The sequence below is a fragment of the Mesocricetus auratus genome, unplaced genomic scaffold (assembly GCF_017639785.1).
Source record: "Mesocricetus auratus isolate SY011 unplaced genomic scaffold, BCM_Maur_2.0 Super-Scaffold_100027, whole genome shotgun sequence".
Classification (NCBI taxonomy): domain Eukaryota; kingdom Metazoa; phylum Chordata; class Mammalia; order Rodentia; family Cricetidae; genus Mesocricetus; species Mesocricetus auratus.
In genome coordinates, this window is record NW_024429208.1 from 21,961,062 (window position 1) to 21,987,447 (window position 26,386).

Here is a 26,386-nt window from a genome sequence, read left to right on the forward strand (position 1 = left end):
TTCCGTGTTAAGAATTTTCTCAATGTAATCTTTTAAAATTTCTTGTATGATGTGGTACTCTTTAGGTTTTTAGTTTTTTAATACAGGATTTCTCTGTGTAGCCCTGGCTATCCTGGAACTCACTCTGTAGATCAGTCTGGCCTCAAACTAAGATCTGCCTGCTTCTGCCTCCCAAGTGCTGGGATAAAAGGTGTGCACTATGAAGTGTGGTCATTCATTCATAGCTCATGTGATAAGATAAAACCCTTTCCACAGTAAGGGCTGTTAACTGGTGACATGTTTGGTGAAATGTACCAGTTTAACTTAATAGACACATTTAGGTAGATAGGCAATGTACACTCCTTTATTTATCAATCATTTATCAAATGTCTGTTTATCTACTCTCTGATAATCACTAGAGCACACATTTATAAATGGAATCGTCACTAGTTTGATAAAACTCACTGTCTAGCCATCAGCCAGTTATAATAAACATGAATGAATAAAGACCAAGACTAAAGCAGGCGTGGAATACAGGACTAGGGTGTACCTACTTAGTTTTAAGATTCAGGAAGACTTTAGAAGAAAATCTTACCCATCATATATATATAGAGAGAGAGGGGAAGTGGAGTACAGTTAGTTGTGTTTTGTTTTTGAGTTATTTTTGTTTTTGAAGATTTTTTGTAATCTAGAGTTGCTTGTGGTCACTATCACCAGCCAGATGACTTTTGAAAACTGGTTTTCAGGCAGAGAGAACAACATATACAGGAATCCAGAGAGTAAGTCTCAAGAAACACAGTTTAGTGTGGTTTTTATATTGTAGGCTAAGGGCAGGAAGAAGAAAAAAGATTGAATATTTAAGATTATCGGATGTTAAAAGCCTTATCTTTATTGTTACGGAGTTCCTTTTTGACTGAGTACAATGGGAAGAACATTACAAAGCTTTTTGGGTCAGAAATGATTAGTTTTGTATTATTAATACTGTACGTGTTGCCGGTGTGTATACCTGTGTATTGTGGGTGTACCATTGGAGGCCAGCAGAGGGTGTTTGATCTCCTGGAACTAGAGTTACAGATGTTTGTGTGCTATCATATAGGTGCTAGGAATTGAACCCAGGTCCTCTTTTCTAAAAAAGCAGTCAGTGTTCTTAACTGCTGAGCCTGGGGAGTAACATGGTTAGTTTTGTATTTCAGAAAGACTCCTGACCTTATAGAGACGAACATGTTGGAGGAGGGCTAGACTGAAGACCAGGAGACCCCTGAAGAGGCTATATGAGGACTAGGGATATAGCTGCATAGTAGAGTACTTGGCTAGCTGGTAAAGGAAAGGGCTTAACACTAAAAGAAAAAACGTTGTAGAATTAATTCAATGGAGAGAGATGCTGGTGAGCCAAACTATTTTATGTTATGAGAACCAGTACACTTGAGAGGTTGGTACCCGCCCAAAACCATAGCTAGATAATATGTAGTGGAGTGAAGATTTAAGCCCACAAAGACAGTTTCTTTGACATAACTCAAAATTAGTGGCAGTGGATATTTAAAAAGTAAGGATAAGCCAGGCATGGTGGTAAATACTTTTAATCCTGGCACTTGAGAGGCAAAGGCTCTTATCTGAGTTTGAGGTCAGCCTAGTCAACATAGTTAGCTTCAAGCTACTTAGAGCTATGTATAGTAAGACACTGTTTCAAGAAACAAATAATATGGGTGAATTAAAGGACTTTAGGAAATAGAATTGTTAGGACTCAAATGTTGGTTGGATTAGAAGATGAGAGACAAAAGTTCATGGGAAGTAGGGATATGATTAAGTCAGAGATATATTCGCGCCGTGTGTGTGTGTGTGTGTGTGTGTGTACTTTTATTATAATTTATTTTGAAGACTGGGTCTCTCTATATTCCTGGCTGTCCTAGAACTCACTATGCAGACCAGGCTGGCCTCTGGCCTCAAACTCAGAGATCTGCCTGCCTCTGCCTCCCAATGCTGGGTTAAAGGTGACCATTATATCTGGTTATTAGGTATATTTTAATTTGAGTAAACCCCCATGAGAGTCTAAGAAGAGATAAACATTGGACAGTTAGATTTACAGGTCTGAAGCATAAGGTTTCATACAGAGATTCAGATTTGGGAGTAACAAAATTGTATTCCAAGGAGAACATTGTAAAAGTCCAGATTGAGGAAGGAACCAAGTATACTAATATACTTCCTGCAAAGGGGAAGAGCTTTGACGGAAACACTCAGAAGAGGACAGGCTTTCGTAGGAAATGACAAAAAGAACCACCACAGGAGTAGTGAGAGAGTAGTGATAGAAGGTGTGGTGGCACACACTTGTAATTCCAGTTATGGGTGGTGAGTTTGAGGCTGACCTGGGTTACATCATAAGACACAAATCACATAAGTACCAAATATAGAGAACTCTGTTTAGAAATTTAGCCATGGTTAGGGGAGAATAAACTAAAGCTGTAAGTAGAACACAGGATAGTGTGGCTGGCATTTTTGTGCATGATGATGGTGGTAGGAGAGGATATCTGATACAAGCTGAAATAATATGAAGAGTCTAGAAGAAAATTTAGAACAGAAAATCCAGTTTTCAGTACTCTGAAAACTAAAAATGGAGCAAGATCCCTACAAAAACCCAAATGAATGAGGAGATCATGCACAGAACTAGAAATTTTAGCTTCAGGTATGTGGGGGCAGTGCCTTTCAGCATTTCGTCAGGAATAAAACCTCAGTGAGTCTGTTGGTGTTGAGGTAAAAGTCAGGTTAAATATGCATTGGTTACACTTAGAAGAATGAACTGGTGATTTCCCTAGGCAACACAGCGTTCTCATTCTGTGTGGGGGTGGAGATGGGAGCAGGTGGCTAACCATGTGTGGGCTCCACTCAGAAATGAAAAGACTGACAAAGCAGATTGCCAACGTGACTGAAGGATAGAAGGACAGAAGTGACTACAGTGTAATGGGGCAGGGACCTCTGAAGGTTTGTGAAAGCTGGAGAGGTTTGAAATCTAAAGAGTAGTGGAGGGGCTGGAGCAGTGGCTCAGTGATGAAAAACACATACTGTTTTTTTTTTTTTTGTTTTTTGTTTTGGTTTTTCGAGACAGGGTTTCTCTGTGGCTTTGGAGGCTGTCCTGGAACTCACTTGGTAGTCCAGGCTGGTCTCGAACTCACAGAGATCCGCCTGCCTCTGCCTCCCGAGTGCTGGGATTAAAGGCGTGCGCCACCAACGCCCGGCTTCAGATACTGTTCTTGCAGAAGACTCAGGTTCAATTCCCAGCACCCACAACGGCCTATAACTCTAGCTTCAAGTAATCTGATACCCCTCTGACATATGCACATACACACACAAATTTTTAAAATATGGATTAAAAAGGGTAGAGTAGTAGGTCAGGCATATTAGTGCAGTTTTACTGGGTGAGTAAGGAAGAGGTTGGTGGATCTCTGAGCTTGAAACTAAGCCTAGGCTACATAGTGAGATTGTGTATAAAAAGTGGAGTAGCGGGGCGTGGTGGCGCACGCCTTTAATCCCAGCACTTGGGAGGCAGAGGCAGGTGGATCTCTGAGTTTGAGGCCAACCTGGTGTACAGAGCGAGTTCCAGGACAGCCTCCAAAACAATACAGAGAAACCCTGTCTCGAAAAACCGAAGAGAGAGAGAGAGAGAGAGGGAGGGAGGGAGGGAGGGAGGGAGGGAGGGAGGGAGGGAGGGAGGGAGGGAGGGAGGAGCAGCTGGACGGTGGTGGCTCATGCATTTAATCCCAGCACTTGGGAGGCAGAGGCAGGCAGATCTATGTGAGTTCAAGGCCAGCCTGGTCTGGTCTACAGAGCAACTGCTGCATATATATCAGAAAATAGGTATTGGTAGGCTGGTTGGGAACAAAGGGCACTTAATTGAGGGACTGGGAAGCCACATGTTACATAGGCGATTTTTATGGCCTGTGAAATCCAGCATGAAGAAAAGACAGGAGGGGGAAGATTGGTCCAGATTGCAAAATGTCAGTAAATGGTGGGTTTGGCAAGTTACTGAATGAGGAGGGTTGTGGGGTCATAGTACCACTTATCCTCAGTTTACAAGGGCTTTTGTGTGAAAGTAAGGGGGAGTAGTTCGGAAATGGATTTGAGGAAACAGGCACAGGCACATGGAATGAGGGGAGGAACAGCATGAGTATAAGAAAGCTGGAGGGGTACATTTCTCTCCAAGAGCCAGATCAGGTTAGCCAAGGAGCAAAAACTTGTGTTGCTAGACTAAAGAAGGGCATGCTGACTGCTGTCGCTGGGGGATAGTGGAGCTGCACCTATGTGATTGTGAGCTCTAGTTTAATACTCAAATCTCTACTGCACTGCCTGAGTATCAGTACATCTAGTGAGATCATGGTGTGTCCACAGTGTCCCAAGCAATGTTTTGGGTGCATGAGGAGTGTCTGGTTTCTTCCCTCCACAGCTCAGAATCTAGTGAAATAATAGAATATACGTCTAAACTGGCCAATTCTGAGAGCAAGGATACCCGGCCCAGAAATTCGGAGACATAATTGAGCTTCAGTTGGCAGGGGTTAAAAGGGGTGATGGTGATGATTTAGGGCCAGGGACTGAAGAGATGGCTCAGCTTAAAGAGAAATGCTGCAGAAAAAATTCTGTTCCCAAAATAAGTTGTTCCCAGCACACATGTCAAGTGGTTTGCTACTGCCTTTACCTCTAACCTCAAGGTATCCAATGTCCTCTTCTGGTCTCCAAGGGCAACAGAAGGTATGTACGCAACCACACAGACACACCAACATACATATAAAACCAGCAAACAATCTGGGAATGGCCATCTAGGCAAAAGCACAGAATAGCTAAAGAAACTAACATTGTCTAAGTATTGTCAACTATGAGTAGCTCTTATTGCTGTGGTCTTCCCTGAGGAAAGCAGTGGTTGTTTTAATCAGCCACTGAAGGAGTTTAATAGACTGAGATATAAGCATGTAGGTAAATGCTAGCAAGGTGGATTCAAAGGATATACCTACTAAGAAGTACCTTTCCTACCAGCAGGGGTTCTAACCAAATTAAATAATAGCTTCTACCTTAAAACAAAATTTAGCCAGGTGTGGTGGCACACACTTTTAACCCTAGCACTCGGGGCACAGTCAGGCAGAACGCTGAGTTTGAGGTCAGCCTGGTCTACAAAGTGAATTCCAGGATAGTCAGGGCTGGGCTGTTACACAAAAAAATCTTGTCCCAAAAAACCAAACCAAACCACCCCCTTGAAGTATGTGCAGCAGGCTCAACCTCTTGCTTCTAAGTGCTGGGATTAACGGCGTGCACCCCCTACACCCTTCCAATTCTGATTTTTTTAAATTGTTCATATTGTGCCACCGCACGCGCGCGTGAAAGAACAACTGTGCAGTCGGTTCTGGATTCCAGGGATCGCAATTTCAGGTCACGAGACCTGAGCTATCTCGCTGGTCCCTGAATTCTGGTGCTCACCACGGCACCTGGATTTAGCTGTCTGCTCCATCAGTTTTCCACAAGGGATGAAGGGATACACATCGCAAGACTTTTGTTTGCGGGAAAATGTTGCCTGCCGGTAATCCCAGACTTGGTAAGTGGAGGTAGCGGGTTAGTTCTAGCTGGCTAGACGTGTTTCTTATCTCTCAGGGCCGGTGGGAATCGGCTATATATAGTTAAACGAGACTATATCAAGAGAGCCTCTATGCTGCGTTCACAGAAACCATCCACCGCGGTGCGAACCAGAGCCTCCAGGGTGTTCGCTGCTTCCGCCGGACGCGCCCGTTACGGAAGTGACGAACTAGGGCGGGCTGGGAGGCGGTGCGCTTTCTTCCTCTCCTTTACACGCGGTTGAGGAAACCGGTAGGCCTGAGCCGCTCGTGCTGAATAATGCCGGGAAAACTACGCAGTGAGTCTAGGTTGGGATCAGTCGCGGCCGAGGAAAGCATGCCAAGCGAGAAGGTGAGACTTGGGGCCCCGGCCGGGCGGGAGCGCGTGGCCCTCTTGCTCCGCGGGCCGCTCTGACACGCCGAGCCGGCCGGCGCGTCCCTGGCCACGCGTTACCGGCCAGACTTGAGAGTGCGGAAGGGGATTGCAGATCGCCTCACAGTGGGGACTGGAGTCGCAGACAGCGAGGCCTGAAGCTAGGGCCCACGGGCGGCATCTGCAGTGACACACGCACACACACGGTTCCACCTTTACGGAAAAAAATTAGGAAATGAGGCGATGGGGGTCCTTCTAGTATTTATCGCTCGGATCTACGTGAAATTACATTACAAAACTGAATTTTCCCAAGAGATTTCTAAGGGATCCCCAAGGTTCATTACAAAAAGTGACCAAGAGCTGGGCAAATGTCTCGGGGCAAAATGCCTAAGTGCAGGCATGAGGACTGGAACTGGAAACCCTTGTAAAAAGATGGATGTAGGGGCACGTGCCTGTCACCCCAGCTGGTGGGGCTGGAGTGGGGAGTTAGCCAGCCTAGGTGAACCGGAGGGCTAGGTGAAGACCCTCTTACAGAGGGGATCTGTGTGAGCAGGGTTAATTTGCCTTCACTCTTATTAATTCCTTGAATGAGAAGATTTAAGGTGACAGTCTGTAATGATCAAAGTGGAAGGGAACAACGAAGGTTGTCCCATCTGGGCGCTCTTAGGTAGGAGCCTTTTAAAGGTACAGGAATATATTTGGATAAGGTGGAAACCGCATGGGGCAAAGCTTTCCCGGCTTGCATCCGCGTGCTCAGATGAAGTCAAGAGCGAGGGACCTGACTACTTGTTTAAGTTCGAAACTCGATTTCCTGGCTCTTTTTCACATATGTAACAGGTGTTTATTTTTAGGATGCATTATTTTTAGGATGCTTTTTGTGGTATCAGGGACCAAACCTTGGACCGTTCACGTGTTGGCAGGTGCTGTGCCACTGAGCTGTGATGAATGGATTTGCTTGCTCCTGTGTGTAGGGAAGCTAGCGGTCAAAACTGGGTGGGTGCCAAGTTTCTCTCTGAATCTGGATCCCTCCGATTCACCTAGGCTGGCTAACTCCCCACTCCAGCCCCACCAGCTGGGGTGACAGGCACGTGCCCCTACATCCCTCTTTTTACAAGAGTTTCCAGTTCCAGTCCTCATGCCTGCACTTAGGCATTTTGCCCCCTGAGACATTTGCCCAGCTCTTGGTCACTTTTTGTAATGAACCTTGGGGATCCCTTAAAAATCTCTTGGGAAAATTCAGTTTTGTAGTTTGGCCAGTATGAACTGAAGAATTACTATGAGTTTTTATTCCCCCATGTTAATATGACTGTTATATATACACTATCTCCAACTAAGAAATGGTATTAAATGATACTTTTTTTGTTGTTTTGTTTTTAAGACAGGATTTCTCTATATTGCTTTGGAACCCATCCTAGAACTTGCTCTGTAGACCAGGCTGGTCTGTAATGAGAGATCCGCCTGCCTCTGCCTCCTGAGTGCTGGGATTAAAGGCGTGGGCCACCAACGCCCAGCTTACAGTGTGGGTTTTTAACTTTTTTTTTAACTTTTTGAATTTATAATTACATTAAGCCAAGCATAGTGGTGTCTGCCTTCAATGCTAGCATTTGGGAAGCAGAGACAGGCGGATCTCTGTGAGTTCAAGGCCAGCCTGGTCTACAGAGTCAGTCCAGGACAGCCATTTCTATATAATGAGACCCTGCCTCTAAAAATTATAATTATATAATTTCTCCCTTCTTCCCTTTCCTCTTTCCAACCCTTTCCGTGTATCCCCTACCTCTTTAAAATTCATGATTTCCTTCTGAATTATTTACACTCTAGATTGCTTTCGCACAAATGATCACACACACGTTCCTAAATACAGCCTGCTCAGTCCACATGTTACATGTGTGTGTATAATTTCCGGGCAGATTTTTTTTAACTTATACAGTGTTGAAATGCCTAAAGCTATGTTCTCCCTAACTGTAAGTAGTCCTGAAATAACCCAGAATTGGTGGATATTACTACAAGTATAGTGGGTTTGTTCAGTGCTATGTCTTTATTAATTTTTTTAGAAAACTAGAAAAGAGAAGACAAAATCTAAGACCAAAGAAGCAACAGAAGGAATGGAAGAAACTGTTTCCTCCAAAGCTAAAGCAGTTAAAAAGAAAGGGTCTTCTGAAGATGAAGGAATGGAAGAAACTGTTTCCTCCAAAGCTAAAGCAGCTAAAAAGAAAGGGTCTTCTGAAGATGAAGGAATGGAAGAAACTGTTTCCTCCAAAGCTAAAGCAGTTAAAAAGAAAGAGTCTTCTGAAGATGAAGGAATGGAGGAAACTGTCTCCTCCAGAGTTAAAGCAGCTAAAAAGAAAGGGTCTTCTGAAGATGATGTAGATCCCCCTAAGTCGAAGAAGGCCAAAAAGCAAGAAGAGGCACCTGAAGATGACACTGCCTCTAAAAGCAAAACCTCCAAGAAGAAAAAAGAACCCCTTGAGAAGAAAGCGGCCCCTGCTAAAACCAAAGAAATAAATATCGAGGAGCCTTCCGAGGAAGATGCAGATGCTCCTAAGCCCAAGAAGACAAAGAAGGGGAAGGAAGCCAATGGAGACATTGGCGAAAAAAGCCCTAAGCTCAAGAATGGATTCTCTCATTCTGAGTTGAATTCCACCTCCAAAGAAGCTACTGGTGAAGGAAGCAGTGAAAGTAGTGAGGCGGAGAAGGTAAGGCTGAGCTTCCCTGTGTGTGGGGGCCGGGGGGGGGGGGAGCGCTCATTCTCTCCCTCCACTGTGTGGGTCCTGGAGATTGAACTTGGCTTGGCAGGCTTGGTGATGAATAAGTATCTTACCTGCTGCTGTCTCACCAGCTTGTGAAGTTGTACTAGAGTAAGTAGACTGTTCCATTGCTGCAGGAGAATAGGTTGTCACTACACATAATTGTAAACAATTTAAAGTTGTTTGGGTAGTAGAGGTTGAACCCTGGGCCTTGAACATACATGTTGTTTTAATATAGAAGGAAATTGGATGTGTCAGCACCTCATTGGGTTATATAACAAGCTCTATACCACAGAGATGATTCTTGCCTCTCTGTGTAGCCGCTGGCTATCCAGGAGCTCACTCTGTAGACCAGGCTGGCCTTGAACTCAAAGAGATCCTCTTGCCTCTACCTCTTGAGTGCTAGGATTAAAGGTGTGTGCCACCATCACCTGGTTTTTATTTTATTATTTTTTTAATGATGAGGGTGTATTGCTTATTCCTGGATAGTCTACAGTTCACAGAGATCTGCCTACTTCTGCCTTTCAAATGCTAAGAATAAAAGCACATTCCAGGCCTCTTTATCTTTTAGTCATTGAGGCAGGCTTAGACAGGGTCTTGCTGTATATAGTCCCAGCCTGACCTTGAACTCATTGTACAGCACACAGAGAAAACACAAGTGTGTCTTTGGAGGGGAGGGAAACTTTCAGGAATTTTTTCTCCACCACAGGGTCTAGTTATTCAGCTCTGTTGTCATGTCATGCTTAGACAGCAAGCGCTTTCCCCCCCTGAGCCATCTCACTTCTTTGATGGGTTTTTAGACTGGTGTGTTTAGAAGAGCTCCTTTGTCTTTTTAAAAACATTTGGTCTTGTGGAGTCGGCTCTCTGTCCATCCACCCCGTGGGTTCTGCTGATGAAACTCCCTTTGTCGGGCTTTGGCAGCCTTTCCCCCAGAGAGATAAGCTGGATGAGAACAGCTCTCTTTTCACAGATGGCATCCTGAATTCATGTGTGTATGACTTACTGATTTCTGTGGTCTTTCTCTTTGATAGGAAATAACTGTGGAACAGAAAGAAGGAGCTTTCTCTAATTTTCCCATATCTGAAGAGACTGTCAAGCTTCTCAGAGGTGAGGTTCCTTGGTATCAGAATTTGAATCACTCTCCATTGACCTGTATGGGAACCAGCTCTTACTGTCGGCATTGGTGCCACAGTGGAGTGGACTTATGGGTTAGGACTGTGCTGTTTTAATTTGGTTATTAAGATGTGTGAGCATCTTACACCTGAGGTTAATGATACCAGGATGTCCTGAGGCCTTGGGTCTGTCTCTGAACTAGCTGAGAAGTTGTAGGTACTTCACTGTAATAGCATGGTGTAGAATGTAGAACCTCACTCTTTCAGGTTCAGATGAGCTTGTGGGTAAGATTTGATCACAAGTAAAAGTATTTTTCGCTTTTCAGAATGTACTTTAATCTAACTTTGTAGGTGCTGCAGAAAAGTGTAATTCCCTAATTCTTTCAGATGTATGGATGTGTTTCAGTTGGATTTGGTATTTTTAACAAAACATCAGGGTTTGGTTCTTAACCCTGAAAATAAAATAAAAAACAATGGCAAGTAACATGATTGATTCATTCACAGCTCGTGGAGTAAACTTCCTATTTCCTATACAAGCCAAGACATTCCACCATGTATACAGTGGGAAAGACTTAATTGCCCAGGCGCGGACGGGAACAGGGAAGACATTCTCCTTTGCCATCCCTTTGATTGAGAAGCTTCAGGATGGGCTACAAGACAGGAAGAGAGGCCGTGCCCCTCAGGTAACAATCTTCACTTCATCCCAGGCCCCAGGTCAGCTCCCAGAAGCGCATGTGGGCCTGGTTCGCATATGCTACTTAGTATTGGGTTCCTCCAAGGTCCTTGTGATCACTGAATTTATCTGAATGAAGGCTGGGGTGATTCTTTTGGATTGTGGTCATCAACTCTGTATTTCAGTACTGTAATCTATCCGGTGGTTGTTATCACCCATACTTACTAATTCATGTTCACATTCTCTATTCATTCATTCATTCATTCATTCATTCATTCATTCATTCATTCAAGATACAGCCTCTATGTAGACTAGGCTGGCCTCCAGCTCACAGAGATCCACCTGCCTCTGCCCCTTGGGGTTATAAAGGCATGTAGTACCACGGCTGGTTTCTGGTCATTGTTTTTGCTATTATCCAGAATGTATTGAGTGAGCGTTCGAAGAACCAACCCATCTACAAGTGTTGAGGCCTTGCGACTGACAGATTGTAGTTTAAGTCTAGGCTTGGCCTCCATCTTTGATATCTGCCTCAAAGGTTGTTGAGAATTAAATCAGACTAATGAGTAGAAAGTACTTTACATAAGGCACCTGAAAAAGCTAGAACATCAGCTAATGTTGGCGTAGCTCCTCCTGGTTATTTTCTGAAACTCTAGCTCTCCTCTGGAACAGCACACATTTGGACACCTACTTCTAATGGCTTGATCACGGGCTCTTAGAATATGCCTGGGTACTACTGTCTTAGTGCTGTTGTTCATGTAGCACGTGGTATTTGTTGCAAAACACATGATAAATATTTTTTTTTTCGAGACAGGGTTTCTCTGTGGCTTTGGAGGCTGTCCTGGAACTCGCTTGGTAGTCCAGGCTGGTCTCGAACTCACAGAGATCCACCTGCCTCTGTCTCCCGAGTGCTGGGATTAAAGGTGTGCGCCACCAACACCTGGCCACATGATAAATATTTTGAGTATATATCAATATGTGTAGGATGGGAGGCTGGAGAGGTGGCTCAGCAGTTGAAAGCACTGGCTGCTTTTCCAGCTCCCACGTGGTGGCTGACATCCTTTAACCTCCAGTTAAAGAGTAGCATGAGTTCATCAATGTGGTGGGTTCTGGAGTAGCTGAGAAACAAATACTGTCCAACCCTTGAAATTCTGGTTTTTCTCTTTCAGGTGCTAGTTCTCGCACCTACAAGAGAATTAGCAAATCAAGTGAGCAAAGACTTCAGTGACATCACAAAAAAGCTGTCAGTGGCTTGTTTTTATGGTGGAACTCCCTACGGTGGTCAGAGTAAGTACATTCAAAAGCAAAAGCCAGGCAGAGGAGTGTGTCAGCCATTGTTCTGGATGCATCTTCCACTTGCAGTCTGTCTTTATCTCATTTTGGGCGCTTCTCTCTTGGCTATTGTTAAAAGTGGCCAAGAGCAGGGTCCTGAGTGGTTCAAGGTAAATCTTAGGGTGTCTAGTATTTCCTAAAGACTGCAGCAGGACAGAAACCAGTGTATCAGTTCTGCCTCTTATATGTATGTTTCTTGCTGTAAGCAGACTTTTCATGGGCATCAGGTTTTTGCAGTCCCTTCTTCCTGTCTATTGGTTTCTAGTCAGGACGTTGCTCTCTCTGTGCAAGGAGGATCAAGCATTGGAACACAATCGGTATAATTTCCATCCACATTGGCTTTGGAAAGCCTGGGGTTGGTTGAATTTTGACTGATTCCATAGTAGTTCGGTGTCCAACTTGCTTAATTTTTATATTTTTGAAGGTTGTATTAGATAATGAAAGGTGCCCAGTAAGTAAGCCCCGTGTTCCCAGTGTTTCCATACCTCAGTAGAGGGTTTGCTTTTCTGTGTTGTCTCATCCTCTTACACCCCACGGAAGGTTCCTATTATTAGCCTCACGTAGTAAGTGTCACACTTGGGACGTTAAGGGAGGAAAGAGGGCTGAGTTCAAGAGCATTCTAAACTGCATATTAATACCCTACCCAACCCCCAAAATTTCTATTTCTTTAAGCTTGTCGCTTGCTGTCTGGGAATTTTGACATTTTCTGCCAGTCAAACAGAGTCTTTTCTTGTGCTAATATTTCCTAGTATGCTGGCCCTCACTTTTCATGTGCTCTCCCACTGGAGTGAACTTACCTTCAGGGTTGTTACTGTCATTACTTACCGCATGTTACTTTATAGCTGTCTGGTAAGAGTTTAGAATGAAAATGTATTTACATGGATTCTCCATGCTGATGAAAAGAATTTTAAAACAAGGCAACTCTTTTTACTGGAATTTTTTATAGTCGAACGTATGCGGAGTGGGATTGATATCCTGGTTGGGACCCCGGGTCGTATTAAAGACCACCTACAGAATGGCAAGCTAGATCTCACTAAACTTAAACATGTTGTCTTGGATGAAGTTGACCAGATGTTGGATATGGGTTTTGCTGATCAAGTGGAAGAAATTTTATGTGTGGCATACAAGAAAGGTAAGCTCCAATTTAAGGGACTGATGGAAGGGACCTAAGGTAGGGTTGTGGGGAAATTGTCTTATAGTAGATAAATAAGGACACTTACTCAAGGAAGCTGTTTTGTTTTGTTTTTTTCTTTCATTATTATTTAATTTTGTTTTTCAAGGGTTTCTCTGTGTAACCTTGGCTGTCCTGGAACTTGCTCTGTAGACCAGGCTGGCCTTGACCTCACAGAGATCCGCCTGCCTCTGCCTCCCTAGTGCTGGGATTAAAGGTGTGCGCCACCTTGTGTCGAAGACTTGAAATTTTTAAAGCCAGCACTTGTTCTATAATTGGTGAAAGCTTAGGAGAAGAAAATTTTCCTTTTCTGCCAGTTCAATATACTCACTGTTCCAACAGCTTTCAGTGTATTTCTGGTGTGTGTGTACTAATTATAAGTCAACCCTTAGATATTCAAACCTTGTCAGGTGATTGGGCATGATTTATTCTTCCCTCTTCCACTTTATTCATATAGGGGATGCCGCTTACAGAGGCTTTAAGCGCCTGGGGCTCTGCAGTACTTGGAATTGGTTCTGTGACACAGGTCTCACTCCATAAGTAGAGCTAGTAATCCAGTTGTAAAGGGCACTGAACTGCTTCTACCAGCTTGTCCCCTTTTGGGCTCTTGAGAACAACACCATAGTGCTCCTAAGTCCAGACGATCAGATTCATTGATACATTGCCTTTGTCTGTTGGGGATGCTGAGGATTGAGCTGAAGGCTTTGCCACTGGATTGTACCCCAGCCCTGGATTCTGGAATCCAGATTTATTTACTTATTATATGTACATTTTTCTGCCTGTATGTATGCCTTGATGCTAGAAGTTGTTATGAGATCTCATTACAGATGGTTGTGCGCTACCATGTGTTTGCTGGGAATTTGACTCAGCAGTCAGTGCTTTTAACCTCTGAGCCATCTCTCCAACCTCTGATTCTGGAGTCTTAAAATACTAAGCGTCTCTGGGTGTTACCAGAGGCTGTTTAATTAGAGATCCGTGCTGTTGGGTACCTGGACTTCCAGGATTTTTTGTCCAGTTGGTGAGCCTCCTTCATGACACAGGTTTCCCGTGAGTGAGGGAGACCAAAGGCCAGAAAACAAAATAGATTGATTTCACATATTTTGATCATTTAGGGATCCTTTACAATGACAAATTATTTCAGTTTTTGTGTATTGGGAGGTTTTAGCATCTTTACTTTTGTGTCTTTGATGCATAGCTAGCCACCAGTGGTTGGTGGTAATGGTGGTGCAGTCTGGAGATGCCAGGTGAGGTGGAGTGCTGTGTCTGCAGGCTTGTTTGGATTATTCACACTGACTTCTTTTTCCCCCCAAGATTCTGAAGACAACCCCCAAACATTGCTTTTCTCTGCAACTTGCCCTCATTGGGTGTTTAATGTTGCTAAGAAATACATGAAATCTACATACGAACAGGTGGACCTGATTGGTAAAAAGACTCAGAAAGCAGCCATAACTGTGGAGGTAAATGATTCATTTAGTTGCCGGAATTAGTATTAAATTGCCAAGCATTTTGTTTCCTGTCTAGCAAATACAAGCTCTTTTTTTAGGTAAATACTAAGTAAGCCCTTATGAAGAGCCAAGTAAAATTCATCTTTCTCTTTTGTGTATGGTATTTGCTATCTGGATTTCACCATCTAGCAGCCTGATTTCAGAGTTAACTTGAAACCTTGTGTTTGAATTAGATAAAGTGATTACATTTAGAATTTAGCCTCTAGAGGGCAGCAGAGCGATCTGACTCATCTTGAATCTGTTTCATCTTAGGCTCCGGTACCTAGATGAATTCATTTCACCAAAGAGCAAGCCTGTACAAGTGTTTTTTTTTTTTTTTTTTTTAAGTGGATGAAGGGGCATAGCGCATACAGGCCTTTCTTGTCAGTTAATTTGGTTTCCTACAGGAGCCTGGGAAATAGTGTTTCCTGATAACATTAGATAAAGAATCCAGATGCTCTTTGGAGAAAGGCGAGAGGCCTGGGGATAGACCACGTTGCTCTTACTTTGGTTTATTTAGCTTCCTTCTTTCCTCTAAGCAGTGGTGGCAGCAGACAGCCCTGTAAAGCCTGCATTTACTTCCTGTTCCACGGCATTAGACAGAAGTGTTGAGAAAGGAACTGTGAGGTCCCAGCCAGGCTTTACTAAATGCCATCTCTTCTCTTCAAAGCACTTGGCGATTAAGTGTCACTGGAGTGAGAGGGCCGCGGTTATTGGGGATGTGATCAGAGTGTACAGTGGTCATCAAGGGCGCACCATCATCTTCTGTGAAACCAAGAGAGAAGCCCAGGAACTGTCACAGAACTCATGCATAAAGCAGGTTGGTCCTTCTCATGTCCAAAAAGGCTGGGTCATCAGTAAGTCTTCACCTTGAACATGTCTGTTTTCATTCTGTTTTTCAGTCACCTGGTGACTTCCAGGTTGTGTTAGATTAGGGGCAGCTTCTCTACTGGTCGAGGTGTATCTAATCTTATCAGTGCTGTTTCACATGTAAAACTACACTTAAATCACTTATAGTCACTCTTGGGTGGTATTTCCAACCTTGGAGAGTGTAGTTATAAACAGTTGACATCGGGCTTTGAAGATTTTTCCGTGTAAGAAGGCATTGGTTTTTTTCACTTTGTAACCCAGAAGGAAAATACTCAGACTTAGCCCTTGGGCCTCTTGGAGGTCACTGTGTTGGGTTTGTATTCTTAGGTCAGTTTATGTCTTTGGCAGGATGCCCAGTCTTTACATGGCGACATTCCACAGAAGCAAAGAGAAATCACCCTGAAAGGTTTCCGAAATGGCAGTTTCGGAGTTTTGGTCGCAACCAATGTTGCTGCACGTGGGTTAGACATCCCTGAGGTTGACTTGGTTGTTCAAAGCTGTCCACCAAAGGTAAGGTTTTTTTGTTTGTTTCTTTTTACTAAACAAGAGTAAAACATTGCTTTTGTTTCTTTGGGTTACCAAAAGGAACTTCATTGGCTTGACTTTTCTGTGGTTTTCTTCTTTTTTTTTTTTTGGTTTTTCGAGACAGGGTTTCTCGACCTCACAGAGATCCGCCTGCCTCTACCTCCCGAGTGCTGGGATTAAAGGCGTGCGCCACCACCACCGCCCAGCTTTTCTGTGGTTTTCAGTAGATTATGTTAGTCTTGGTGACATGCACCTTTCATCCCAGCATTCTGTTTCATAGATTGAGTTCTATATATAGAGAATTTCAGACCAACCATTTGCTACCTTGCTTGGCTTTTCATTTAATTTTATTTAATTTTGTAGTTTTTAATTATGTGCTTAGAGTGATATGACGTAAGGATTTTGTTTAGACGTCTGTCTGCCCCATCTTTGCTTCCCGTTTGTTTTCTAACTTCCATCCTCAATACTCCCTCCACCTTCCCCTTCATGGTCATGTGTTCTAGCAGCCTCCCACTCCTTTCAGTAAATAAAGCCTTTCTTCCTCTTGGTGACCATTTCTGATTTTCTGAATTCTGCAGTCAGTTTGAGTGAATGGATAGGTGGGTGGGGGTGGGAGGGAGAGAGAGAGAAAGAAGTTAGTGTCTGCATATAAGAAAGAATATTCATGTTTGTCTTTCAAGTTGGTTCTTTCCCTTTTCCTGCAAATTTTATCATTGGGTTTTTGTGATGTAGTAAAATTCATTGTACCTGTACACATTTTCCTTATCCATTGGTCTGTTGGACATCTAGGCTGGTCCCATGTCTTTTTGTTGTAAATAGAAACAGTCTAACTTATTAACAGGTTTTAAAAAATACTTGAATGTGCAGAGTTTAATAAACTATTATTAAAACAAATTTTAATACTTTTATTGCAGCTACTTGAAGCTTGAAAATACACATACCCTTGGAATATTTGCACATAGGCTAGGGAGCATTGTTTGAGAGATTTTGAAGCTCATGGTTTCATTCACTGGCATGCACTCACTGCTTAATCTTAGTTGTATCACTCCTGTGCTTGGTTCCCATAGGATGTGGAGTCCTATATTCACCGTTCAGGGCGGACAGGCAGAGCTGGAAGGACAGGGGTTTGCATCTGCTTTTATCAACACAAGGAAGAATACCAGTTAGCACAAGTGGAGCAGAAAGCGGTAAGATGATTTTCTAACTTGCATTCACCACATGTTACATTCTGAAGGCAAGGTCAGTCTTAGGACTTTGGCTGAAAGCATCCTAGATGTGGGTTTTATTTGGTATTCCATGCTGGAAGTCTGTACGATAACTTGCATTTGAAAATAATGATACATAATATACTTGAAAGGCAATTTGTAGACATGATATGAACAATCGTATGAACATGACCAGAAATACTTGAGGTTAGAGTGTGGAGAAGGAATGGTGGGATCTGGGGTGTGGTAAATGGACCTACAACATTTGAGGGGCTGAGGAGAGACTAAATTTCCTTACAAAATTGATATTCTCTTTTTTTGTTTGTTTTTTGAGACAGGGTTTCTCTGTATTGTTTTGGAGGCTGTCCTGGAATTCACTCTGTAGACCAGGCCAGAATTGATATTCTTTATAGATGATTCCTTCTAGGAAAACCTTAGCTGCTCCCCTTCCATTGAGTGGACTTCACTTAGTGTCTGCCATGCAGAACAGAGAGGAGCGAGAGTCTATTGCCTACATTGGGGAAGCGGTGTCCATGGTTAGAGGTGATAAGATAGGCATTCACCTGTGGAATTAATTCCCAAACCATTGCCTGACTCTAAGGATGAAAATAGTCTCACATTGAGGGTCAGCCTATAACACAACTATTAAGGTCCTGGAAAACAGAGACAGATAGGCACAGTGAAGTGGTTTATTTGGTAGATTTAAGAAATAAGTTGCTTGGGCTGGAGAGATGATTGAGGTAAGCCCACAGACTGCTCTTCCAGAGGTCCTGAGTTAAATTCTCAGCAAACACATGGTTGCTCACAGCCATCTATAATGAGATCTGGTGCCCTTTCTCAGATAGAGGCAAAATACTGTATATATAATAAATAAACCTGAGAAAAAAGAAAACTATTATTTACTCTTAGAAACAATAACAACTGTGGTTTGTTTTCTTGTAGGGAATTAAATTTAAACGGATAGGTGTTCCATCTGCAACAGAAATAATAAAAGCCTCCAGCAAAGACGCAATCAGGTATGTTCTCCACCATCTCCAAGGTCTGCTTCCATGCTGCTGCTTTTTTGTATTCCTTATAAAGAGTTAATGCAGCCAGTTGCTTTTCACCAGATAGCCAGCTTGGTAGGAAAACTATCCATGTTTCTAGTCATCCCTGCCCTGTTTCTCAGGGGAAGCCACTATCAGTAGTTGGGTATGTGTTAGACATTTTAAGGATGTTTTTCCCACTTTGTGCCTGGTTAGATGGGATCACAGATAGTGTTCCAAATCTTCATTCACTTCTCCCCTATGTGGTAGAATGAAAACTGAGAGAAGCAAGGATTGATTGGCTGTATCTCATGATGGTTTTATTGGTAGTGGCGTTGCTGTGTAGAATTATCCTGTAGACTGAGGGATTGGTTAGGATTTCTTACTGTAGTCCCTATACATCATAATTTTGGGGGGTGAGTTGGGTTAGCATCGTGTGATCCGAAACCTATTGTGTACATACTTCTGAGCTCAGAGTGTAGCACGATACTGCTTGTAGGTGTGTGACATGCTCGTGTTAGAACAGGCAGAGAAGGGGCAGGGCCCCATAAGTTAGCTGTTTGCCCTCAAGTTGGAATGGTGAGTAGTTGTCTTAGTACACGCCCAGGCCAGGGCTGGATGTTGGCAGTCCCATCATGCCTCAGCTCAGGAAATGATCAGTGTGAAAGTGTAAAGGAGCCTAAAAGCAGCTTCCCGGGGAACCTTTGTGGTGACTTCAGACTTCACCTTAATGTAGCACTGCACCTGACCAGATAGATCTTGCCTGAAGGGTGGTGGTCAGGAGTGAAGATGAAGTCTACCTTGAGCATATCTGATAGAGTTATCCAAGGAAGCGTGCAGAGTGGTGGTGTAGTCAGTCACCCCTGCAGCTGACCTGGGATTTTAGGAAGTTGGTTTCTACTGAGCACACAGTTTGAATAGGTAATGAGTAGTCAGGCAGTCCATGAGTAATGCGAGTGCTAGCAGGTGGTGTAGTGAGAGCTTGGAAGCCTTCGCCAAACTGCATTTTCAAGTTGATTTTTTCATAGCATGTTTTCCTTTATGTGCCCTAAGATGAGACCCCATGGGATGCTAATAACCAGTTCAGAAAATACAGGTTGGTAACCAGGAAGAAGTGACAGGTCCTAGTAGCGCGAAAGACATGCTCTTTAGAGTGGTGGCTGCTAGCCCAGCTCACTCTTCATAGCATGCAGATATGCCGCTTTGTTATTGGCCAACACATCAGCCGTCCTCCAGCAGAAACATCTCAAAAACCTCTTTAAAACTGATAGAGCATCCGTTAAAATTTCAGAATATAAGTGGCTATAGTTACTTCTAAAAGTAACAGAAGTTGATCACTATATGCTGTCCCATGGGGCCTGGGTATAGTAATGGGACACCTGAAATTCAAGCAAGAGGATAAGTGTGACGCCATCCTGCTCTTCATAGCAAGTTGCAGGCAGATGTAATAAGACCCTGTCCCAAAGAGCACAATAAAAGCAAGCAAATGTGCTGTGGAACCTCACTGTATCTTTCATACTGAGATAGAGCCTTCTGTCTGTCCCAAGAGAGCCTAAACTTGTTTAAGGTGAACTTCAGATCCCGTCTCCACCTCCTAAGTGCTGGGATTCCAGGTACATGGCAGCACGGGATTAAACCCGGGACTTGCCTTCGTGCCAGTTTAGCTACACCCCTAGTTGTGCTGATGCCCATTTTAAAGCTCATTTATTTTCAGTTACTGCAGTGTTCCTTGTCTTAATTATTCTCTAACGAGTTCATTCTCAAACCACAGGCTTTTAGATTCTGTGCCTCCTACCGCCGTTGGCCACTTCAAGCAGTCTGCTGAGAAGCTGATTGAGGAGAAGGGAGCTGTAGAGGCCCTGGCAGCCGCGCTGGCCCACATTTCAGGGGCCACATCAGTTGACCAGCGCTCCTTGATCAACTCACAAGCGGTAAAGTTTTGGTATTTTATGAAATGGCATAAGCAAAACTGAGAGTTTATTTAAACTCTGTAATTGTCTTCACCTTCTGTAGTAGGTAGGAAAGCACTGACTGTGTTCTAATTAAAAACATACTCAATAGGGGCAAAAAAGACGAGCGTTTCCCAGGGGTGGATTGAGGGGAGAAACTGATTGCTCATGGGTTGAAGGGCCAGTGGTACACAGCAGGTAAATGGCCTGCCGCCAAGTCTCACAACCACAGGATCCACATAGTGGAGGGACAGAACAGGTTTCTGTACCTGGTATCTGGCCTCTAAAAACTGAATGAAAATCCACTGACTTGAATGGTGAGATCCTTTGGGACATTGAGGTTTCCTGTTTATATTGAAATAATTGCGGACCCAGGTAGCATAAGAAGTGCTTTAGCTAGTCCCCTCCAGTGCAGACACTTTAGGAAACTAATGACTGGGTGCTGACTTCGGTGCTCCCCACTCTTTCCTAAGATGGCTCCAGTCTACCTGTGCACATTCTGTGTGGTACGCTGTCAGCAGAGCTATCCTAGGAATACTGCCCTTCTCAGAGCAAGTGCTTATGCTGCTGATTGGTTTTCAAGACTTAACTTTTATGCCTCTTTCTCCCCTAAGGGATTTGTGACCATGGTCCTACGGTGCTCAATTGAAATGCCCAACATTAGTTATGCTTGGAAAGAACTTAAGGAGCAGCTGGGCGAGGGCATTGATGCGAAAGTGAGGGGAATGGTCTTCCTCAAAGGAAAACTGGTGAGTGCGGGGCCTCCGTTACCTCAGCTTGGTTTGGTTAGCATCTTAAGCAGGATATGTCTGTCCTCCTGTGGTGCTGTCTCCTACCCAAACTGCTGTGCAGATATCACTTTACCTTTATGGAAACATGAGAATAAAAAGGGCAGATAAGTATTATTGGGGAAATAGTTTTGACTATAGGATCCCTCAAGTCACATACACGACTTCACAGGGAAACCCAGAGCCCCAGTGTAAGGTGAGGATGCTTCTGAGGTAGGATTTGCATGATCAGAGAAGCCATGAGCATAAACTGGAGGTAGACTTGTTCTACTTACCAGCTCCATGTCACCACCCCTGGCACCCTTTACTGTAAGGATACCAAGCACCCTGTGCCTTATTCCCCATGGGGGCTGACCTTGGCTCCTTACTGTGCCTTCCCCTCCACGGTGCTCTTTAAGACTCCCAGTGCAGTTTCCCAGGTTCGATAAACAACTAGATGAGTCCTTACCTGTGTGACTAGCTGGGCGTTGGTAGAGCATGCCTTTAATCCCAGCACTCGGGAGGCAGAGGCAGGCGGATCTCTGTGAGTTCGAGGCCAGCCTGGTCTACAGAGCGAGTTCTAGGACAGCCTCCAAAGCCATAGAGAAACCCTGTCTCAAAAAAAACCAAAAGGAAAAAAAAAATCTAATTATTAAGTATACAGTGTTCTGCCTGCATGCCAGAAGAGGGCACCAGATCTCCTTATAGATGGTTTTGAGCCACCATGTAGTTGCTGGGAATTGAACTCAGGACCTATGGAAGAGCTGTCAGAGCTCTTAACCTTTGAGCCATCTCTCTAGCTCATGACAGAGTTCTTAGGGCATAGTGTTCACCCTGGTCAATTTTTCCTCTTTCTGATTGCTTACAATGAAGACCTCAGTCCCTGAGTCCTACTCAAGGGTAAAACCTCTCAAGATACCTGAATGTCCCAGTGTTCCTAGAGTTCCCCATGCCTGGAAAAGTCCATGAATTTCAGGGCCCTTAAGTACCTACCTGATAACTGTGCTGACTTTGGGGGGGATGGGACGGGGGGATGGACCTCAAACTGAATTACAGGAATAGTTTGGTACTGTGGTGTTGATTGCTTCTCTAGCTGATAAGGAAAGTGCTTATCAAAGACCTTATAGTGTAAATTATATACCTTTTCTGAGTAAATTTAAATACCTTTTCTCATGTTCTCACAGAATTATGAAAGACTAGAAATCACTGGGCATTGGTGGCCCAACAGTTGGGAGGCAGAGTCAGGCAGATCTCTGAGTTTGAGGCCAACCTGGTCTACAAAACGAGTTCCAGGACAGGCTCTAAAACTACAGAGAAACCCTGTTTAAAAAAAAAAAAAATCTAGAAATCAACAATATAATTTTCCGCTTTTCATTGTGTCCCAAATATGGGTTAGCACAGCGTAATAGCCAAGGATACCTACTCAGGCGCTTGCATATCTTGGTCCATTTTGAAGCATTTAACTCCTGCTGCTGTCTTCAGGAGCATATGTTAGCCGTGTTCCATCCAGCCTCAGTGCCTGCTGTTTTCTTTGGTGATTTCTCGTGTTAGTTGGATTAACTCTTCCTGCTTTGATTTCTAGGGAGTTTGTTTTGATGTCCGCACTGAAGCAGTCACAGAAATACAGGTATTTCTTTTTTGTTTTAGTGTTGGTAGACCCAAATCATACTGTATTCATTCTGAAAGCAGAGTGACAGTGCGGGTCACAGTCTTACTGTTTTATTGTGACCTTGCACTGGCCTGCCCTGCTCCTCCCTGTAGTTGTACCCATCGTCTGGCCACTGCTCTGTGCCGAATGCTTTCCTGTGCATTGGCCATTGCTGCGGTGACAGCTGTGGTGACTGCCGAACGAGAGCCATTTCTCCAGAAGTGTCCGCGTACTGGCACCACAGCCTTGGGGCCTTATACTTGGCACAAGCAGCTTTTTTGTTTTGTTTTCATGGTAAAGGAGTGGGGGAAGGGAGGAGAGAGAAGACAGATCTGTCTGCCTCCTCGGATGGTGGAAAAGAGCCACTAGCAGCTTTTTTAAAGCACCTGTTTCCAAGTTGTTCCCTGGAGACATGACAAGTTTTTCTTGTGGCTTTACCAAATTTAATTAAAACCATGGAATAAACCTTCTACCCACAGGAGAAGTGGCATGATTCAAGACGCTGGCAGCTCACTGTGGCCACAGAGCAGCCGGAGCTGGAAGGGCCCCTGGAAGGATATCGAGGCAGCAGGGGCCAGCGGGATGGCAGCCGTGGTGCCTTCAGAGGACAGCGGGGTGGAAGCAGGAACTTCAGGGGACAAGGGCAGCGAGGAGGAGGAGGAGGAGGAAATAGAAACTTCAGAGGTGGCAACAAAGGCCAGAAGCGGAGTTTTAGTAAAGCGTTTGGTCAGTGAGTAGAGGCTGGAAGGAGCTGTTCATACTGTGGCGCCCAGTGTCCTTCCCACTATCAGAGACCCCAGTGCTTCCTTCGTTTTGATCATCCGCCCAGGCCCCATTCCTTGCAGAGACAGACTTCGGAACTGTTTGATCTTACCATCATCAACTGTCTTCATTTTAAAAGGGGGTAGGAATTCAGTGCAGCGTTTTCCAAAGTAGTCAAGTAAAGCTAACCACAGATCTGCCTGTCCTTGTTTGTTGACTTTGCAAGTTCATCTGTGTGTGCACTAGCGCCTGAACCCAGGACCTCACACATGCCTAGCACGCACATGCCCTACAACTAAACTCTGTCTCTAGTCCCTGGAACTGTATTACTCCTCCAAAGAAAGTCATTGAGGACCACATGAGTCGGGTTTTTCTTCCCCCTGATACTTGACCTGACAACTGCTGGTGTCTGTGTGTCTGCTGAGGTTTCACTGAACAGTGCTTTCCAGAGCCATTTCAGACAGTGTCTAAAGCTAAGTCCCAAGTGTCTGAAGTCTCTGGGCTTTTTTTTGGGCAGAGATAAGACTGGATAGGTGTATCTGCTTGTGCCCTTCTTTTGGAAGAAATGATTAAGGGAAGAGGGAGCACAGCTGGTTTAGCTGAAGAATGTTTCAGAGAAGCCACAAGAAGTTCTTCATCTTCACAAGTGAGGAGACAGGCAGGACGGAGAACGCTTGCTTTGAATGATGACCATGAGTCATGACTCTTCAGGGACTGTATCTACCAGTGGACAGTCTGGGGGTTATTTAAGGGTAAAATGGGACAATTTTCTCAGTGACCTAGATCTTAGGCCACAGTGTAAGATCTGTTTCGGTCGGGTTGCTTTTCCATGGAAAAGTTAACAACGCTTAGAGAATTCTAAGACAAGCTACACCATTTGAAGTTGTTGCTTTGCCGGAACTGAAGAACTCTGTGGTACCTGACCCAGTAATAACTGCCCAAGTTCTTCCTCTGGGGAACCATCCTACCTAGCACAGAAGCTCAAGTGGTGGGGTCCTCTTGCCTTCTTAGACATTCTCTACAGGGAAGCTTAGAAGGACAACACGAATCACATGCTGCCACATTTTCTCTGGTTGTTTAGATCAACTGAGGTAGATCTTCAGGCTCACCCTCTGATGTTAGTGTGAGCACTGCCACCTAGGGTTTTTGGGAACACCTGGCACCAAAGGGCTCTGACCACCAAATCCTCTTCAGATCCAGCTTTGCCTTGGACTCTGACCAGATGGCTCTTGTCCTCTGTGCTTGGAGTTCTTTGGGATTTTTACTTTGTTGATGACTCTTATAGTAAGTTTTGCTTTTGCCCAATTACTGGGCATGCTTTAGTGAGACATTTCACATGCTGGCTGTTCTTTCAGAAGGAGGGGCTGAAACCTTTTTGGATATTGTATCAGCCTGTGGAAAAATGATCTGCCATAAATCAAACCGTGAGGGAAAAGATGAATAGGAATCTCATTTACACATCATAAGTAAAACATCACTCTGAACAAATACAGGTTTCTTTGTCCCAGAATCTAAACTATATGTATAATTCAGCTGTTATTTGGCTTAAATAGGGTTATTGGGAAATGTTATCATTTTTACTATTTTCTACAGAGAAAATATTTTCCAGCTGCAAATAACTCTGGACTTTTGAATTATATGTTCAAGATGTCTGTGTATTGTTTCTCCTGCCATTGTACATAAAATGTTTTTGCATTCAAATGAGTTCCTGTATAAAGTACTGCATTATGCCATAATAAAGATATTAATGCTTCATAGTTAGCTTTGGTGGCTTTCATTTTGTAAACTGAAAATAGCTTGACATTTTTATTGTAACAATGACTGCTCGGTATAAAAATCTAGTAAAACTTGGGGCTCAGGTTGTAGTTCAGTTGGTAGAGGCTTGCCTTGCATGCCTATTGATTGGGAGGTAAAAGAGGGTGGATCAGAGAGAGGCTAGCCTTAGCTAAATTCTCCTAAAAATAGAAGCAATCATGGTAAAATTTCAGTAGGCAATTTTGTTCAAATTCCTTTTCTTGAAATCACTCATTCGGTTCTATGAATTGCTCTCTTCTCCTTCCATTCTGTTTACCTTTCTGTACATACAGATTTAGTACTGCATATTTGCCCTTGGTTTTTCCTGACAGGGTTTCTCTGTGTAGCTTTGTAGATCAGGCTAGCCTCAAACTCACAGAGAGATCTACCTGTCTCTGTCTCCCCAGTGCTGGAATTACAGGCATGTGTGCCTCCACCTTCTGGCCAATAAGCCTTTTAAAAAAGGTAAAAGGTTATATCTTAAACTGCGTTTGGGAGGCAAAGGTAGGAAGATTACCATGAGCTCAAGGCAAGCCTGTGCTGCATTGAAAGTACCAGACCTTCAAGGGCTATAGAACAGGGCTTTTTCTAATCCCAGCATTCTGGTAGCAGACGCAGGCAGACCTCCTGGAACTTGCCAAGTAGGTGGTTTACGTGGCAAGTTCCAGGACAGTCAGAGCTACATAGATTCTGTCTTTAAAAATGTTAATACTAGCTGGGCGTTGGTGGCGCATACTTTAAATCCCAGCACTCGGAAGGCAGAGGCAGGCGGATCTCTGTGAGTTCAAGGCCAGCCTGGTCTATGGAGCAAGTTTCAGGACAGCCTCCAAAACAATACAGAGAAATCCTTTCTCAAAAACAAAAAATGGCTGGTGGCACACCCATAAATTCCAACACTAGAAGCAGGGTATGCCACAGGCGAACAGGCAGATGTTGGATTTGAGGTTAGGCTGGGCTACATAGTAGCAAGCTATCTCAAAAATAGTTGAAAAGTAGCAGGAATTTAGCCAGGTAGTAGTGGTGGCGGTGGCAGTGGCACACGCCTTCAATCCCAGCACTTGGGAGGCAGAGGCAGGCAGATCTCTGAGTTCGAGACCAACCTGGTCTACAAGAGCTAGCTCCAAGACAGCCTCCAAAGCCACAGAGAAACCTTGTATCGAAAAACAAACAAAAACAAGTAGCAGGAATTTATTATTAGCTAACTTGAACAAGGTCTGGTGTAAACCTACAGATAATTGCCACTATGCCTGGCTCAAAACCTTTATAACATCTTAGGGGGAGATTGAGGGGTGAGATGGCTCGGTGGGTAAAGGTTGTTGAGGCTAAGCCTGAGGACCTATGTTTGATCCCCGAGATCCGCTTGGTGGAAGGAGAAGACTGACTTCTGAACG

General features: G+C 44.0%; 1 protein-coding gene and 1 long non-coding RNA gene across 3 annotated transcripts; one reads left to right on the plus strand and one right to left on the minus strand.

The window, feature by feature from the left end:
- Window positions 1-5,759: 5,759 nt before the first annotated feature.
- Window positions 5,760-24,958, plus strand: Ddx21 (DExD-box helicase 21). Of its 2 annotated transcripts, XM_013113937.3 has the most exons (16): window positions 5,760-5,916; window positions 7,989-8,097; window positions 8,164-8,630; window positions 9,713-9,788; window positions 10,298-10,476; window positions 11,633-11,750; window positions 12,742-12,927; window positions 14,278-14,423; window positions 15,121-15,270; window positions 15,669-15,830; window positions 16,913-17,032; window positions 17,993-18,066; window positions 19,847-20,006; window positions 20,639-20,773; window positions 22,374-22,418; window positions 22,919-24,958. In XM_013113937.3, the coding sequence occupies exons 1-16, from the start codon at window positions 5,845-5,847 to the stop codon at window positions 23,171-23,173; spliced, it is 2,454 nt and encodes an 817-aa protein (XP_012969391.2). In that variant the 5' UTR covers window positions 5,760-5,844; the 3' UTR covers window positions 23,174-24,958. The 2 variants fall into 2 exon arrangements, with proteins under 2 accessions (XP_012969391.2, XP_040588129.1); XM_040732195.1 differs by having other exon boundaries at window positions 7,989-8,630.
- Window positions 17,886-23,005, minus strand: LOC121134250. The gene is made up of 3 exons (XR_005871315.1): window positions 22,215-23,005; window positions 20,796-20,888; window positions 17,886-17,926 (listed from the first exon to the last, which is right to left on the minus strand). It is a non-coding gene; the product is annotated as an uncharacterized LOC121134250 (long non-coding RNA).
- Window positions 24,959-26,386: the final 1,428 nt, after the last annotated feature.

Bases quoted from the DNA above. Each gene is read 5' to 3' on its own strand.
- Ddx21 (XM_040732195.1), top strand. From the start codon at position 5,845: ATGCCGGGAAAACTACGCAGTGAGTCTAGGTTGGGATCAGTCGCGGCC. The intron at 5,917-7,988 runs GTGAGACTTGGG...TAATTTTTTTAG, and splicing joins AAAGCATGCCAAGCGAGAAG to AAAACTAGAAAAGAGAAGAC. The intron at 15,831-16,912 runs GTAAGGTTTTTT...TGGTTCCCATAG, and splicing joins TTCAAAGCTGTCCACCAAAG to GATGTGGAGTCCTATATTCA.